The 14,935-nt window shown below is 38.5% G+C and overlaps 1 protein-coding gene across 10 annotated transcripts in view; it reads right to left on the reverse strand.

Moving 5' to 3' along the window:
• The window catches only part of FER (FER tyrosine kinase), a 460,601-nt gene that overhangs the window by 34,422 nt on the left and 411,244 nt on the right, over window positions 1-14,935 (reverse strand). For all 10 annotated transcript variants that reach the window (XM_057737769.1, XM_057737780.1, XM_057737781.1 and 7 more), the window contains one exon: window positions 2,010-2,164. In XM_057737769.1, coding sequence (XP_057593752.1) covers window positions 2,010-2,164 — 155 coding nt within the window. The remainder of the gene's footprint in view (window positions 1-2,009; window positions 2,165-14,935) is intronic.

Genomic DNA, 14,935 nt, shown 5'->3' on the forward strand with positions numbered 1-14,935 from the left:
TCAATAAATTGTTAACATTTTCTCTTTGTCTTTATTTTTTGTTAATTTGATTAAGCAAAAATTTGTCTTTGTCTTGACATGGTCCTCCTCAGGTTTATCCTGTATGGGACTATCTGTGCTTCCTGGACTTGAATGATTGTTTCCTTTCCCATGTTAGGGAATTTTTCAGTTAGTATCTCTTCTATTTTCTCAGCCCCTTTCTCTTCTTCTGTGACCCCTATAATGTGAATGTTGGTGCATTTAGTGTTGTCCCAGAGATCTCTTAGTTTGTCCTCATTTCTTTTCATTCTACCAATCTGTCTTCCAGCTCACTTATTTATTCTTCTGCCTCATTTATTCTGCTATTGATTCCTTCTAGTATATTTTTAATTTCAGTTATTGTATTGTTTATCTCTGTTTGTTCTTTAAATCTTCTAGCTCTTTGTTAAATATTTCTTGTATCTTCTCAGTCTATGGCTCCATTCTTTCCCCGAGATCTTGGCTCATCTTTACTATCATTACTCTGAATTCTTTTTCAGGCAGATGGCCTATCTCTTCCACACTTAGTTGTTCTTCTGGGGTTTCACCTTGTTCCTTCATCTGGAACATATTCCTCTGCCATCTCATTTTTTCTAATGTTCTTTGTTTGTAGGCTCTGTTCCACAGATCTGGTCTGATCCCTGGTGGGTGAGGTTGGTCCAAGGGCTTGTGCAGGATTCCTGGTGCCGTCCCACTGGTGGGTGGAGCTAGATCTTGTCCCTTGTCTCATTGTGGCTTCTTCTTTGTCTTTGGATGTAGGATATCTTTTTTGATAGATTCCAGTCTTTTTTTATTGATGGTTGTTCAGCAATTATGATTCCAGTGTTTTCATGAGAGGAGGTGAGCTCAAGTCCTATTCTACTTTGCCATCTTGTCTCCAATCTCTCTAATATGCTTTCATGTCACAAACCTCAGCTCTTTCCATCCCACACCTGGTCCTGGTCCAGCTGGAAGGAGGCAAAAGTAGGAGGCTGAGGGAAGGCTTGGTGCCCTGGCCATATGGAGGTGGCACTTATTAAATATTTTCTAATGAGTGCTTTGTTACCAGCTGCAGCAAGCTGGAGACCATGATGAGGGGCTGCAGCTGCAGGCACATGGTGACAGCTGGCACAGCGTCTCACGAGCTGCCTGCTCTTGCCTGCCTCTCGTGCATCTCCATTTTGAGAGGCAGGACTGAGGATGCCAGGGACACTGCATGGTGCATCCCTCCATTTTATGATATTTTTATTCAAAACATACTATACCCATTCACCAACTCATGGCTCATATGCTGCTTCCCTTAACAAAAATGTAATTTTTAATTTCACTTAAAAGCACATTTAAAAAAAAAATTCTTGAGCTCTTACCCATCCTGCTATGGCCTGTTCCATCCCAACCACAGATAATACAAGCTGTATTTATTTCCAATTACAATAACACATAAAAATTCAAGTGAAAAAAATCCCTGCTATTTTAAAATGTAACTCCCTTCTCTCTCCTCCCACAAGATTTATATGAGTTTTAGAGACTGAGATGCTAAGAAACCATGTCAATTTTCAGAGTGAGAAACCACAGAATCAACTGACTTAATATTGAGGAACATAACATTAGATGAGGTTACTAGACCAATTATAAGACATTGAAAAGAAATGGTCCAGATCCACAGCAACACTTTTACTCTGGGTATAATTTGACTATTAAGATAGAATAATCTGTTTTTTAGATAATGATGAAAACTTTCTCTCAGATGCACAGTCATACTTAACAGTACTTGTAAGTATATCCATCTTTTAAATCTAGCAATCTTACATACACAAATCTGATAAGATCAATGAATTAAGTTTGTGCTCACGTTCGTGCAAAGTCTGAACACTTATATACCCTTTATGTGGCTCCTCAGATGATTCTAACTTGGGCTCTGCTCTACCCCTATAACATTCATTGCTTGTGAATGTTTTGTGCTAATGGAGTCCATTTTTACCACCAAAAAGAAAAACAGAGTCTATTCTTACCATAATTAAGAGCTTCTGGTGCTGTCCATTTAATGGGAATCTGCTTTAAGCCAGAAGATGAATACACTCCACCATCCTCTTGACGAGACATTCCAAAGTCACTGATCTTCAGGACATTATTTTCACCTACCAGGCAGTTCCTTGCAGCAAGATCCCTAGGTTACAATAAGACATAGAAAACACCTATTAAAACAAATTGAAAGCTGCTTTCACATTTATGACTTCCATGCTTTGCATTTTTACATTTGCAATGTATTCATAATGAGGTTAAGGATGCTTGTGATTTACCAGTCTTTCCCATCTTTTCTGTCATAGGTAAAAATCATCCATGAGAAAATTTGCATATGGAACAGGCCATATGCCTGTAATCTTCTAATCACCACATATATTATTTCCATTTAAATAGAAAAACACTGATTCTAGGGTTAAGAGAGAAAAACCACAGAGGAGAGACTAAGCAGACTTGGCATTATCTCTCCTTTGACTGACTTTCCTAGAGCAGCACTAATAGAACTTTCTGTGACCATGGCACAGGCTGTCTGGCATAAGCTGTGCTGTCCAGTAGGTAGTCATTGCCTACATGTGACTATTGAACAGGTGCAGCATGGCTGGTGTGAAAGGGAAACTGAAAATTTTAAGTTTTCTTTACTTTTCATTTATTTAATTTAAATAGCTGCATGTGGCTTGTAGCTACTAAGTAGCCTTTGGCAGTGTAGCCCTAGACTTTCCAAAGGTTGAAGAATGGCTGAGGTGCCAGAGAGTCCGGCAACTTTTTTTGCTTTTTTTGCATCCGAGAAATACAAAATCCTGCCCTGCCTCTCTCTTTGTCTTGTTCCAGTCTATCCATAATTTTCTATATTCCAACCATACCCAGTTTCTTTTTGTCCCCAAACACAGGACAAATCCTCTGAACATGGCAAGCTTATTTCTACTGTAGGGCTTTGCACTTAACTACTCCCTTTGCCTGGAGTGCTCTCCTTCTAAACTCTTCATTCAATCTTAGCTCAAACTGCTATACTTCCCAACCTCCCCTGCAGCTAGCTGTGGCCATAATCTAAATACTGGCCAATGAGATATAAGCAGAAGAGTTGTCTAGAATTTTTAGAAAGTTTCTTTAAAAGCAGGGAGAAGTACCATTACATTTCTCTCCTCAGAGAACTCTATCTTGTCCACCCTTAACTAGTAGGAAAGACAGCAGTGAACAAAACAGACCAAGTCTGTACTCTAATTCTAGTGGGGAAGACACAATAATCAAATTCATATATGTACATATAAATGTTCATATATATATAAAGTATATATGCATGTATATATGTAAAGTATATAGATGAAGTATATGAGCATGCACACACACAGAATATCAGATAATAGGTCAAAGGATGTTGCGTGTTAAGAAAAAAGAGTTGTATAAAAGGAAAAAGATTTACAAGAGGAAATCCTATTTTAGATAGGTTGTTAAGAAAGGTCTCTTTGATAATGTGATATTTGATCAAAGACCTGAAGGACATTAAGGAGCAAGCCATGGTGACATTTAGGTGAAGAGCGTTCAAGGTAGAAGGAACAATAGATACAAAGCCCCTAAGACTGGTTCATGCTTGGTATGTTCAAGGAACATCATAGAAGCTAAAAGAGCTGGAGTAGAATGAGTGAGGGGGAGAATAGGAGATTGATTTAATCTGAGTTAGCCAGGACCAAATGATATATGGCCTTTTAGTAGTAGGCTCCTTGGATTTTATTCAGCTAGGAGGTAACCAGAGAGTTCTGCACACAGGAATGACTTATGTTTTGAAGGATTATATGCTACTACGTGGAGAATGGACTGGCAGAACCAGAGAGACCAGTAAGCAGACTATTTCAGAAGTCTAGGAGAGATGATGATAACTTACACTAAGATGAAAGTGGTGGTCAGAAGCTATCAGATTCAGGATATATTTTGAAAGTATCAATACAATCAGTAGGGTTTGCTGATAGATTGGATGTGGAGTAGGAAAGAAAGAGAGTCATGGATGACTCAAGATATTTTGGCTTAAGCAAGTGGAAGATTGGAGATGACAATGAACTAGGGAGAGAACTAGATTCACAGAGTGTGGCAGAGACAGCCAGTTGCCCCCTAATGTCCATTTCCTCTTCTTTTTTTTTTTTTAAATAAATTTATTTACTTTATTGGCTGCACTGGGTCTTCGTTGCTGCACACGGGCTTTCTCTAGTTGCTGCGAGAGGGGGCTACTCTTCATTGTGGTGCATGGGCTCCTCATTGTAGTGGCTTCTCTTGTGAAGCATGGGCTCTAGGCACGCAGGCTTCAGTAGTTGTGGCACATGGGCTCAATAGTTGTGGCTCACAGGCTCTAGAGCACAGGCTGAGTAGTTGTGGCACACGGGCTTAGTTGCTCCGTGGCATGTGGAATCTTCCCAGAGCAGGGCTCGAACCCGTGTCTCCTGCATTGGCAGGTAGATTCTTAACCACTGAGCCACCTAGGAAGTCCTCCTCCTTTTTTAGTTAAAAAAGAAAAAACAAACAAACCCTGATTTTAGGTGAATATACTGTCATCCAGCTAAAAACTGTTATACATCCCAACCTCCCCTGCATCTAGATATGGCCATAATCTAAGTTCCTGTCAATGAAATGTAAGCAGAAGAATTGTCTAGAATTTCTAGGAAGTTTTCTTTAAGAGAAAGGGGAAGTATTACTACATTTCTCTCTCCTACTAACAAAAAGAGGAAGCACACTAGAGTTGGAAAAGTAACAAGAGACAAGGTCCCTAGCCATACTCATCATTAGGGCCTAGGTCCGTAATGATGAGAATGGCTGCCATACATGTTCTGGACTGCCTACCTCTGTATCTCTGGATCTTTTTTTTTTTTTTTTTAATGTGTGAGGGAAATTCCTATGTCATTAAAGCAATTTTTGTTTCTTAGTTTTTTCCTTTTTTGGGTGTGTGTGTGTGTATTTTGTTATATGCAGTCAAAACTAATCCAATATTGGGATGGGGTGTTTGGTTTTGGACATGTTGAGTTTGAGATGTTTATTAGATATTCAAGTGTAGATGTTGGGTAGGCAGTTGGGTATATTAGTCTTGAGATCAGAAGAGAGGTCTCATAATTGTCAGCTTCCAGATGACATCTGAGGCTATGGGATTAGAGAGTGCTTTCACTTAGAGAGTAAGTGCGGAGAGGAAGAAGAAGGTGTTCAAGGACTAAACTCTAGAGCACTCCATAATTTCAAGAAAGATGGAAGAAAGAAGGCTGAGAAGGAGCAGCAAGTGAGGCAGGAGGCAAACCAACAGAGAGGCTGGTGTCCTGGAAGCCAAGTGAGGAAAGCTTTTCAAGGAGGAATGGAAATTAACTGAGAGCTACTACTGAGAAGGCAAGAAAGATGAGGACTATGAACTGGCCATTAGATTTGACAACATGGGATTTAATGAGACATTGACAAGAGCACTCTCAGAGAAGTGGTGGGTACAACACCATGATTATAGAGTGTGTTCAAAGAGAATGAGAAAAAGAAGTGGAGATAGTGAATTTAGATACTCTTTTTGAGTAAATTTGCTATAAAGGGGTACACAGAGAAATGGAGAGGCAACTAGAAGGGGTTTCAGGTCAAAGGAGTTTCTCCCCTAATTTGGGGGCTATTACATGTATTTATGCAGACAGTAATAATACTGTACAGAGGGTAAAACTAATGCAGGAAGGCAAAGGTGACAATTGCAGGTTTGAAGCCCTTGAAAAGAGGTGATGGGATCCATCTGTGCTCTTCAGAGCTGTATACCCAATGCCCAGAATAGTACTTGGCACATAGCAGGTGCTCAATAAATGTTTGTTGAATGAAGACATATATACTGTCTTATCCTAGGAGTGATCCCTGCTCAAGGCAGGTTATTTATTCTGTGCTTTCCTTTGTAATTCTTTTCTGCTGAGGAATAATCAACAACTTGTTTCTCTTTCAACTGAATGGTTTTACATCTTTGGAATGCATCTCTACATGTCAAACATGACTCAAGACTTCTAAAGAAATAAAGTCTGATTGGTTTTGTAACATAGGAAATACCTTGTGCAACTGACATATCAATAGTTGACTGGTAATGATGATATTTCCTTAGAGAGTTAAATTAGCCTTTTATATTTTAATAGGAAACTTGGGTGATAGTACCTAAAGACATTTAGCAGTACCTAAAGTACATAAAGAAAGGAATGTGACATTTTCTACCTTACTAATTTGCTAAGAGTGGCTTTATTCATTAGATCAAGTTTCACAATGGAGAACCTTAGAAGCCCGAGATTAAAATTAATTCTCTGACTTGCTTCCCAGCAGCCACTGGGAAGAGTGAGGGACTCTCTTTGTTGCTAGACAAAGTGAATGATACTGTAATGCTGGTTCATCTTAATCTGTAGGAAGGAACTATATGTGCTCAGGAATACTAAGTCCTATCTATGACTGAGATGGCCAGAATAAATAATAGCTCTGCCACTTATTTGAGTGGCCTTGGCTTACTGATCTTCATTTTACTCATCTAAAAAACACAACCTAGCAGGGTTAAAAGAGCTAATGTTTGTAGAGTTCTAGTATGCAATATATGATTCAAAATAAGCCTTAAACAAGCTATTACTACTATAACTACTGCTGCTGCTGCTACTACTACAAGAGGCCCTGAAACAGTGAGAGAGAACTTTGTGATCTGCAGTATTTGCAAATGACCTGATTTTTTTTACATGGAAAATCTCAAGGAATTTATGTAACAAGAACTAATAAATAAATTTAGCAAAGTTGCAAGATAAAAGGTTAATATTAAAAAAAATTCTTGTATGCCAGCAGCAAATAATTGGTAAAGAAAATTCAATTTTTAGTAATTTCAATAAAACAAATACCTAAAAATAAGACAATGAAGTTTTTTTACCCTCAAAACAATTAAACTTGACTGAGAAAAAAATAATAAATGTAAAGACAGTCCATGCTCATAGGTGGAAGAGTCAATATTGCTAACATGGCCATTCTTCCCAAATTACTCTATACATTTAATGCACTCCCAGTCATTCTAGAAAATTAGACAAGCTGATTTTAAAGGCCATATATGAAAAACACACAGCTAACATCATTCTCAGTGGTGGAAAAAAATGAAAGCATTTCCTCTAAGATCAGGAACAAGACAAGGATGTCCATTCACCAGTTTTATTCAACATAGGTTTGGAAGTCCTAGCCATGACAATCAGAGAAGAAAAAGAAATAAAAAGTCCAAACTGGAAAAGAACTAAAACTATCACTGTTTGCAGATGACATGATACTATACATAGAAAATCCTAAAGATGCTACCAGGAAACTACTAGAGCTCATCAGTGAATTTGGTAACGTTGCAGATACAAAATTAATACAAAAGAAATCTCTTGCATTCCTATATACTAACAATGAAAGATCAGGAAGAGAAATTAAGGAAACAATCCCATTTACCATCACATCAAAAAAAATAAAATACCTAAAAATAAACCTACTTAAGGAGGCAAAAGATCTGTACACAGAAGACTATAAGATGTTGATTAAAGAAACCAAAACTGACACAAATCGATGGAAAAATATACCATATTCTTGGATTGGAGGAATCAATATTGTTAAAATGATTATACTACCCAAGGTTATCTACAGATTCAATGCAATACCTATCAAATTACCAATGACATTTTTCACAGAATTAGAACCAAAAATTTACAGTTTGTATGGAAACACAAAAGACCCCAAATAGCCAGAGCAATCCTGAGAAAGAAAAACAGAGCTGGAGAAATAAGGCTCCCTGATTTCAGACTATGCTACAAAGCTACAGTCATCAATACAGTATGGTACTGGCACAAAAACAGAAATATAGATCAATGAAACAGGATAGAAAGCCCAGAAATAAACTCACACACCTATGGTCAACTAATCTATGACAAAAGAGGCAAGAATATACAATGGAGAAAAGACAGTCTCTTCAATAAGTGGTGCTGGGAAAACTGCACAGCTATGTGTAAAAGAATGAGATTAGAACACTCTCTGACACCATACACAAAAATAAACCCAAAATGGATTAAAGGCCTAAATATAAGGCTGGATACTATAAAACTCTTAGAAGAAAGCATAGGCAGAACACTCTCTGACATAAATCATAGCAATATCTTTTTTTGATCCACCTCCTAGAGTAATGAGAATAAACACAAAAATGAACAAATGCAACCTAATTAAACTTAAAAGCTTTTGCAAAGGAACCATAAACAAAACAAAAAGACAACCCATAGAATGGGAGAAAATATTTGCAAAAGAAGTGACTGACAAGGAATTAATCTCTAAAACATACAAACAGCTCATGCAGCTCAATATCAAAAACAAACAACCCAATCAAAAAATGGGTGGAAAGCTGGTTTGGTGGTGCTAAATTCTCTTAGCTTTTGCTTGTCTGTAAAGCTTTTGATTTCTCCACCGAATCTGAATGAGAGCCTTGCTGGGTAGAGTATTCTTGTTTGTAAGTTTTTCCCTTTTGTACATGTAGAACTGATTCACTCTGCTGTACAGAAGAAACTAACATAACATTGTAAAGCAACTATACTTCAATAAAAATCTAAAAAAATGGGCAGAAGATGTAAACAGACATTTCTCCAAGGAAGGCATACAGATTGCCAAGATGCACATTGAAAGATGCTCAATATCACTAATTATTAGAGAAATGCAAATCAAAACCACATCACACCAGTCAGAATGGCCATCATCAAAAAGTCTACAAACAATAGATGCTGGAGAGGGAGTGGAGAGAAGGGAACCCTCCCACACTGTTGGTGGGAATGTAAATTGGTATGGCCACTATGGAGAAAGTATGGAGGTTCCTCAGAAAACTAAAAATAGAGCTACCATATGATCCAGCAATCCCACTCCTGGGCATATATCCAGAGAAAACCATAATTTGAAAAGATATATGTACCCCAATGTTTATTGCAGCACTACTGACAACAGCCAAGACATGGAAGCAACCTAAATGTCCATCAACAGAGGAACAGATAAAGAAGATGTGGTACACATATACAATGGAATACTACTCAGCCATAAAAAAGAATGAAATATTGCCATTTGCAGCCACATGGATGGACCCAGAGGTTGTCATGCTGAGTGAAATCAGACAAAGACAAATATCATATGATATCACTTATATATGGAATTAAAAGAGTATGAATGAATTTGTTTACAAAACAGAAATAGAATCACAGATGTAGAAAACAAACTATGGTTACCAAGGGGAAAAGGGATGGGGGAGGGATATATTGGGAGATTGGGATTGACATATACACACTACTATGTATAAAATAGATAACTAATAAGGGCCTACTGTATAGCACAGGGAACTCTACTCAATCCTATGTAATGACCTAAATGGGAAAACAATCTAAAAAAGTGTGTATATATGTATGACTGATTCACTTTGCTGTACACCTGAAACTAACAACATTGTAAATCAACTATATGCCAATAAAAAGTAAAAAAAAAAAAAAAATGGATGTGAAAATGCAAAGGTTCTAGGCTAATCAAAGTAATTTCAAGAAAGAAGTATAAAGTTGAAGGACTTACCTAACCTGATTCTAAATCTCACTATAAAGATATTGTTTTCAATACAGTTAAGGAAAAAGGATATTACAGATCAATGGAACAGAAAAGAGGGTCCAAAAAAAGATCACAAACATATGGTCAACTGACATGACAGAAGTACAACGGCACCGCAGGGCACACCTCCGAATCTTAGTCAGTGAACCAGATGACTCCTCCTCGGAGCCAAATACCATTACTCTTGGTCAGAATGAGCTTTTATTCAGTGCAGCATTTTAGTCCTTTACAGTACTGCAGTGTTAGTACTTTCCTCAGAATAATACCTATGCCTTACAACTTCATACACTTCCGTTGTTGTAACTATTTCACTGGAGCAGCAGCTTCGAGTTTGTCCTCTGAAGTGATGTTACAGTTCTATAAGGGACCAAACTAAAACTAATTTCGACATACCTTCAATTCAATATAAAATTTACAAAAAACTTTACTTTCTTTGGGTTGCAGTAAGTTCAAGTGCACGGAAATGGTATCTTTTGGGCATACTGTATGAATCAAAATAAAACCTTCGGCCTCCAGGCAATAAGCAGCCCTGCATACTCACTGTTTACCTAGTATTGTAAAAAGAATTAAAGGAGATAGGAACAACAGATATGGTGTCTGGGCTGAGAAGCTGACAATCTAATTTGGGAGATAAGGCAGACACCCACACCTCTGCCACTTCTCTCCTCTCCATTTCTTTCTTTATTAAGCTCACGGTTGGTTGCCCAGCCCCAGGTCAGACACTCTAGGAGATGCACTCATACTCCCTCCTCTTCACACGTGAAACTGACAGAGAACAAGTCAATAAAAGCCAATGTGTTACCAACTGCAAATCCTGCAGGAATTCAGAGATGAGAAATCTCATAACAGGCAGGTGTGGTCATTCACAGGAGGTACTGGAGATAGCTGTATCTCATATCACAGTGAATGCTGCTGGCTGCCAAAAGGATATGTTCCACTTATGTCTGCTGAGTAATCTTATTTGAAGATTCAAACTACTAGTGTGTACCAGGGGTGTCTTACAAGCTGTACATAATACGAAACAGGCTAATTAAGGATAAAATGAGCACATTTTCTTTGCTCTCAAAAGTACAATAGTGGGCATCTTGCTCTGTGGTGATGTTATCTCTCAGAGCAAATACTATGGTAAACCAGGAACAACCAGGAGGCTGGGCCGATGTTCTTGTTTGCCGGCTGCGTTAGCCCAAATGTCATTTACTACTTGCAGCTAAGATTCCACCAAGTCAGGATTTATCCTTCACACAGGAAACGAGTTAGAGAAATATTTGCTTCTTTTCCCACTGGGTCTGAATAATACGGATCCACAAATAACTATCAACACTTAGGAGGAGGAAACCTCTTTAAGGCCCTGAGATTTCCTCATTCTAACACAGGGCATAAAGCCAACCCCCCGGGGCGGGGGCGCGATGAAGCCGACTTCATTTGCCTTATGATGTTCTGTTAAAGAACAGAATTCTCATATTTTATTATCTATAATTGATAGTGGCAAGCACATTTTGGGGGCATTTAGAGGAGTAGTTAAAAGCAGCAATTTTGATACATTGCATCATTTACTAGCTCTTGGACCTTTAGAAATTTACTTATGCTTAGGCTCAGTTTTCTCATCTGTAAAGTAGGAATAATAATAGTATCTACCTAAGATTGTTGTGAAAATTATGTAAACTGCTTAGCATAGTAATTGGAAAATAGTCACACAGATATAAAACTGCATATTTACCACAGTAAAACTTGAATTTTAGCCACAGAAACAGTGTAGGAGAATCACTGCCTCCCCCCCGCCCTCCGCCCTCAACTGGAATAACTATTTGGCTATTTTTCTAGTTATATAAATATAAAAGCCATTCAATTTAGTTCTAACAATAATAATTTATATAGTATTTCCTACATTTCAGGCATGTAAGCTCCTTTCATAAAAGTCACTTAATTCTTCTAATTAACTGTATTTATGATCTTCATTTTTATAGACGATGAAACTCAAGTCCAAAGAGTGAAGTGACTTGCCTAAGGTTACACAGCCCATGAGTGGAGTGGAGGGAAGTAGGAATCGAACCCCAGCAGCCCAGCCGCAGAGTCTGCAGTTTTAGCCACCTGGTATAATGCCGCTCAACACATCTTGTAATTCTCTTTCACAATGTAATCCAATTACATGCCACTTAATCTCCAGCCAATGGCTACAATTTCTGAATTTTAAACAACAAAAGGGTTAAAATTGGTTACCTTTAAGAAAGGAAGTGACACTTCAAACTCTCTCCCCTCTCAAAAGTGAAAAAAAAAAAACCAACCAAAAATAATCTATATAATACGTGCATGAAAAACCTGTTTTCTGAAGAAGCCAAATGTCACCAACTGCTTTACAAACAATGCACATGAGTGTTTCTTTTTTTTTAATTTTTTTTATTTTTGGGGGTACACCAGGTTCAATCATCTGTTTTTATACACATATCCCTGGCACATGAGTGTTTTGATGGAAGGAGAGTAGGACTGCCTGTTTCTTGTTGGAAAATTTTGCACACGTTAACAGAAACAGAACTATAAACTGTGTTACAGAGCATACCAGGAAATGGAGGTGGGGCGAGATGGCATGTCTTGGCAACAGAGCTGGCACCTAGGGGACCGTTTTATACCGGCCGATACTAAAGCCACTATTTAGCTGACGGCGATGGAATCAGAGATGGACAAAAAAGATGACCAGCCAGATCCTTCTGCAAATCACATGTTGCTTATTTCCTCTTCAGAATCTACCTCATCTTTCCTTTGAATAAAATACATGTAAATGTGAAAATCTCTCTCCATTTCTCATTTTCAGTTGCACCTATGACTTCACTCCCAGTCTTCCATTGGTCACATTGTTCCTCAACACCTCTCTTCCCTTCACAACCTCCTCCAGCAGACTCCACACCTCTCCCTCGGTGAGCTCTGTGTCCAGTGTTGATGGGGCACTTGTTCCCGAAACAACAGGCCCCAAAGGAAGCCCCAGATGCAAAAGTGTGAAAAGTAGCCCCATTATTAAATGCGCTTTTTCTGTTCCTTTGAAAAATTGCTGAGTGTCACAGAATTCTGGGAGGTTGGGAGGAAAGTGCTACTTCTGTGAATTCAGTAACAGACCAGGTGTGGAGGGAAGGTCAGAGTAGTTTATGCCTTTTTGCTCACGGCTGGTCCAGTGCTCTGGGGGTTTATATGGTGAGAACCAAAGGACTCCTGAAATCCCCGTGCTGCTGCCCACCAGGACACTTACAGTCCTCAGTATCTGAATCTCTTTATTTGCTTAAAGCCTCTGCAAAACTGCAAAGGTGTTATCTGTGGGAAGGGGGGCACCTATTACCTTTTATTTACATTTTGGCATAAATTATTCCAATAGATAATTGAATAGACATCTTACAAAACCTTAAGGATGACACAGGGCAGATATGTTCTGACAGTGAGAAGAAAGAAGAGGAAAGGGAAAACTGAGTAACAAGAACTGGCTGAGGAGAGCCAACCTGGCCAGGGTGTGCAGTGAGCTCTTAGGGGAAAGTCAGTCAGGGTGTTGGGTGACTACATGAGTGTGATGCGGTTCTGGGTGGGGGCAACGTGCAGGGGACATTTTGCATGGGGACATGCATTTTGGGTAGGGACACCTTCTAAAAAAGCTGTCTAGGGTTAGCTCTAGTGTATTTATTCTAAACCAGGTGACCTTCTTCTCAACAGCCAAGGAAAATCCCTGCTGGTGGCTCAGCTGCCTCAACCACTGAATCTACTTATACTGGAGTAACAACATTCCACCGGGCTGCATTCTGTTGGAGAAAGAGAGCCCTGTGGTGACTTCCTCTAATGAGGCTGCTGCTTGACAGCTGGGACATGAAACAAGCCCCTGCCTGACAGAGCTGGCTGCATGAGAACCACTTATGCAAGCTCCTGGAGGTCATCTGCCTTTACTTAAAATGGACATGTTCAGAATGTATAGAAGTGCTTACTTCTAGTGACTCTTTCATCTCCTTTACTTGGGCAACTTCCCTACTAGAGAATTCCAGTTGGACATGTACAAGTACAGACTCCACATATTCTTTTATTTAGCTTATAAATCAATTCCTAGATAGTTAGCTAAAGAAAGGGAACTCATACTAAGTATGGATATTGAAAAAAATTCAGAACCAAATGCATAGTGATAATACTTGCTTCAGTCCTCAATTTACCTGAAAAACCCAAGGGGAACTTTCTTTGTATTTAAATACTGTGATTAATCTGGATAGTGTACAGTTTAATAAAACTATTTGTATAGTCAGAAATAAATATCTCTCATTCACCATTTCCTGCTATCACCTGAGGGCCACACTGTGAAATTAAGATACCAGATATCTAGAGACTACTACAGATTTTAAATAAATGTTGATCTAATGTTCAATCTATTAATAAAAAGAGTCTGGCTGAGAGGAAGCAGGGCGTGGTGTTGGGGTGGGAAGACAAATTGAAAACCATTGATGGAAAGTAAATGTTTAAATCTCTTTAGTTCACAGAAATATACTAAATCCCAGTGAGTATTTCAACAACAAAACAGGACTGTCTTAAGCATGCGCATTACAGGCCAACAGCTGCCTAAAGCTGCAATGAGCTGTGTTACAAGGAGTTGCCTCCAAAGTTAGCCTCAGTACTAATGGCAAGAGCCTCGACTCCTAAAAGACTTCCGGAAGGGAGATTTAAAAAACATCCACCCACTCCTGTTCTGAGAGTATGAGAAATGAGAACGGAAGCCACTTGCCTGAGTGACTAATGATATAACCTATGATGTTACACTTGGACGCAGTAAGTTACTTTGAGCAACAGATAGAAAAGTGACAAAATCACCCCTTACTGAAGAGTCATCAAGATAACAGCAACCATTTGCTGAATGTTTTATATGTGTCAGGTACTGTTTTAAATCTTTTCCAAATAATTCATTTTCTGTCAATACTCAACTTCATGCATACTAATCTGAACATTAAATACATTTCAGATTTTTCCAGACGCAATAATGAAAACATCTCCACTGTTAGGAGTTCTGGACTAGGGGCTGGAGACTTGAGTTCTCACCAGTGTTTTCTTTAACAAGCTATGAAAACAAGTATATCACACATCATCTTCCTGGACCTCAGAAATGAGAGCACCAGTTCTTGACTTTTTTTAGCATAAGGGCTCCTGCACAATATCCAACAATTTTATGATTTCTTTGTACCACATCTACCCTAATGTGAGCATTTTATAATGGCTGACAGAGAAAATACAATGAAAAAGCTATTAAGGATTCAAAAATGTCTTGAGACAAACTTGTATTCTATTAATCACAACAGTAAAATAGTACTGT

The sequence above is a fragment of the Hippopotamus amphibius genome, chromosome 1 (assembly GCF_030028045.1).
Source record: "Hippopotamus amphibius kiboko isolate mHipAmp2 chromosome 1, mHipAmp2.hap2, whole genome shotgun sequence".
Classification (NCBI taxonomy): Eukaryota; Metazoa; Chordata; class Mammalia; order Artiodactyla; family Hippopotamidae; genus Hippopotamus; species Hippopotamus amphibius.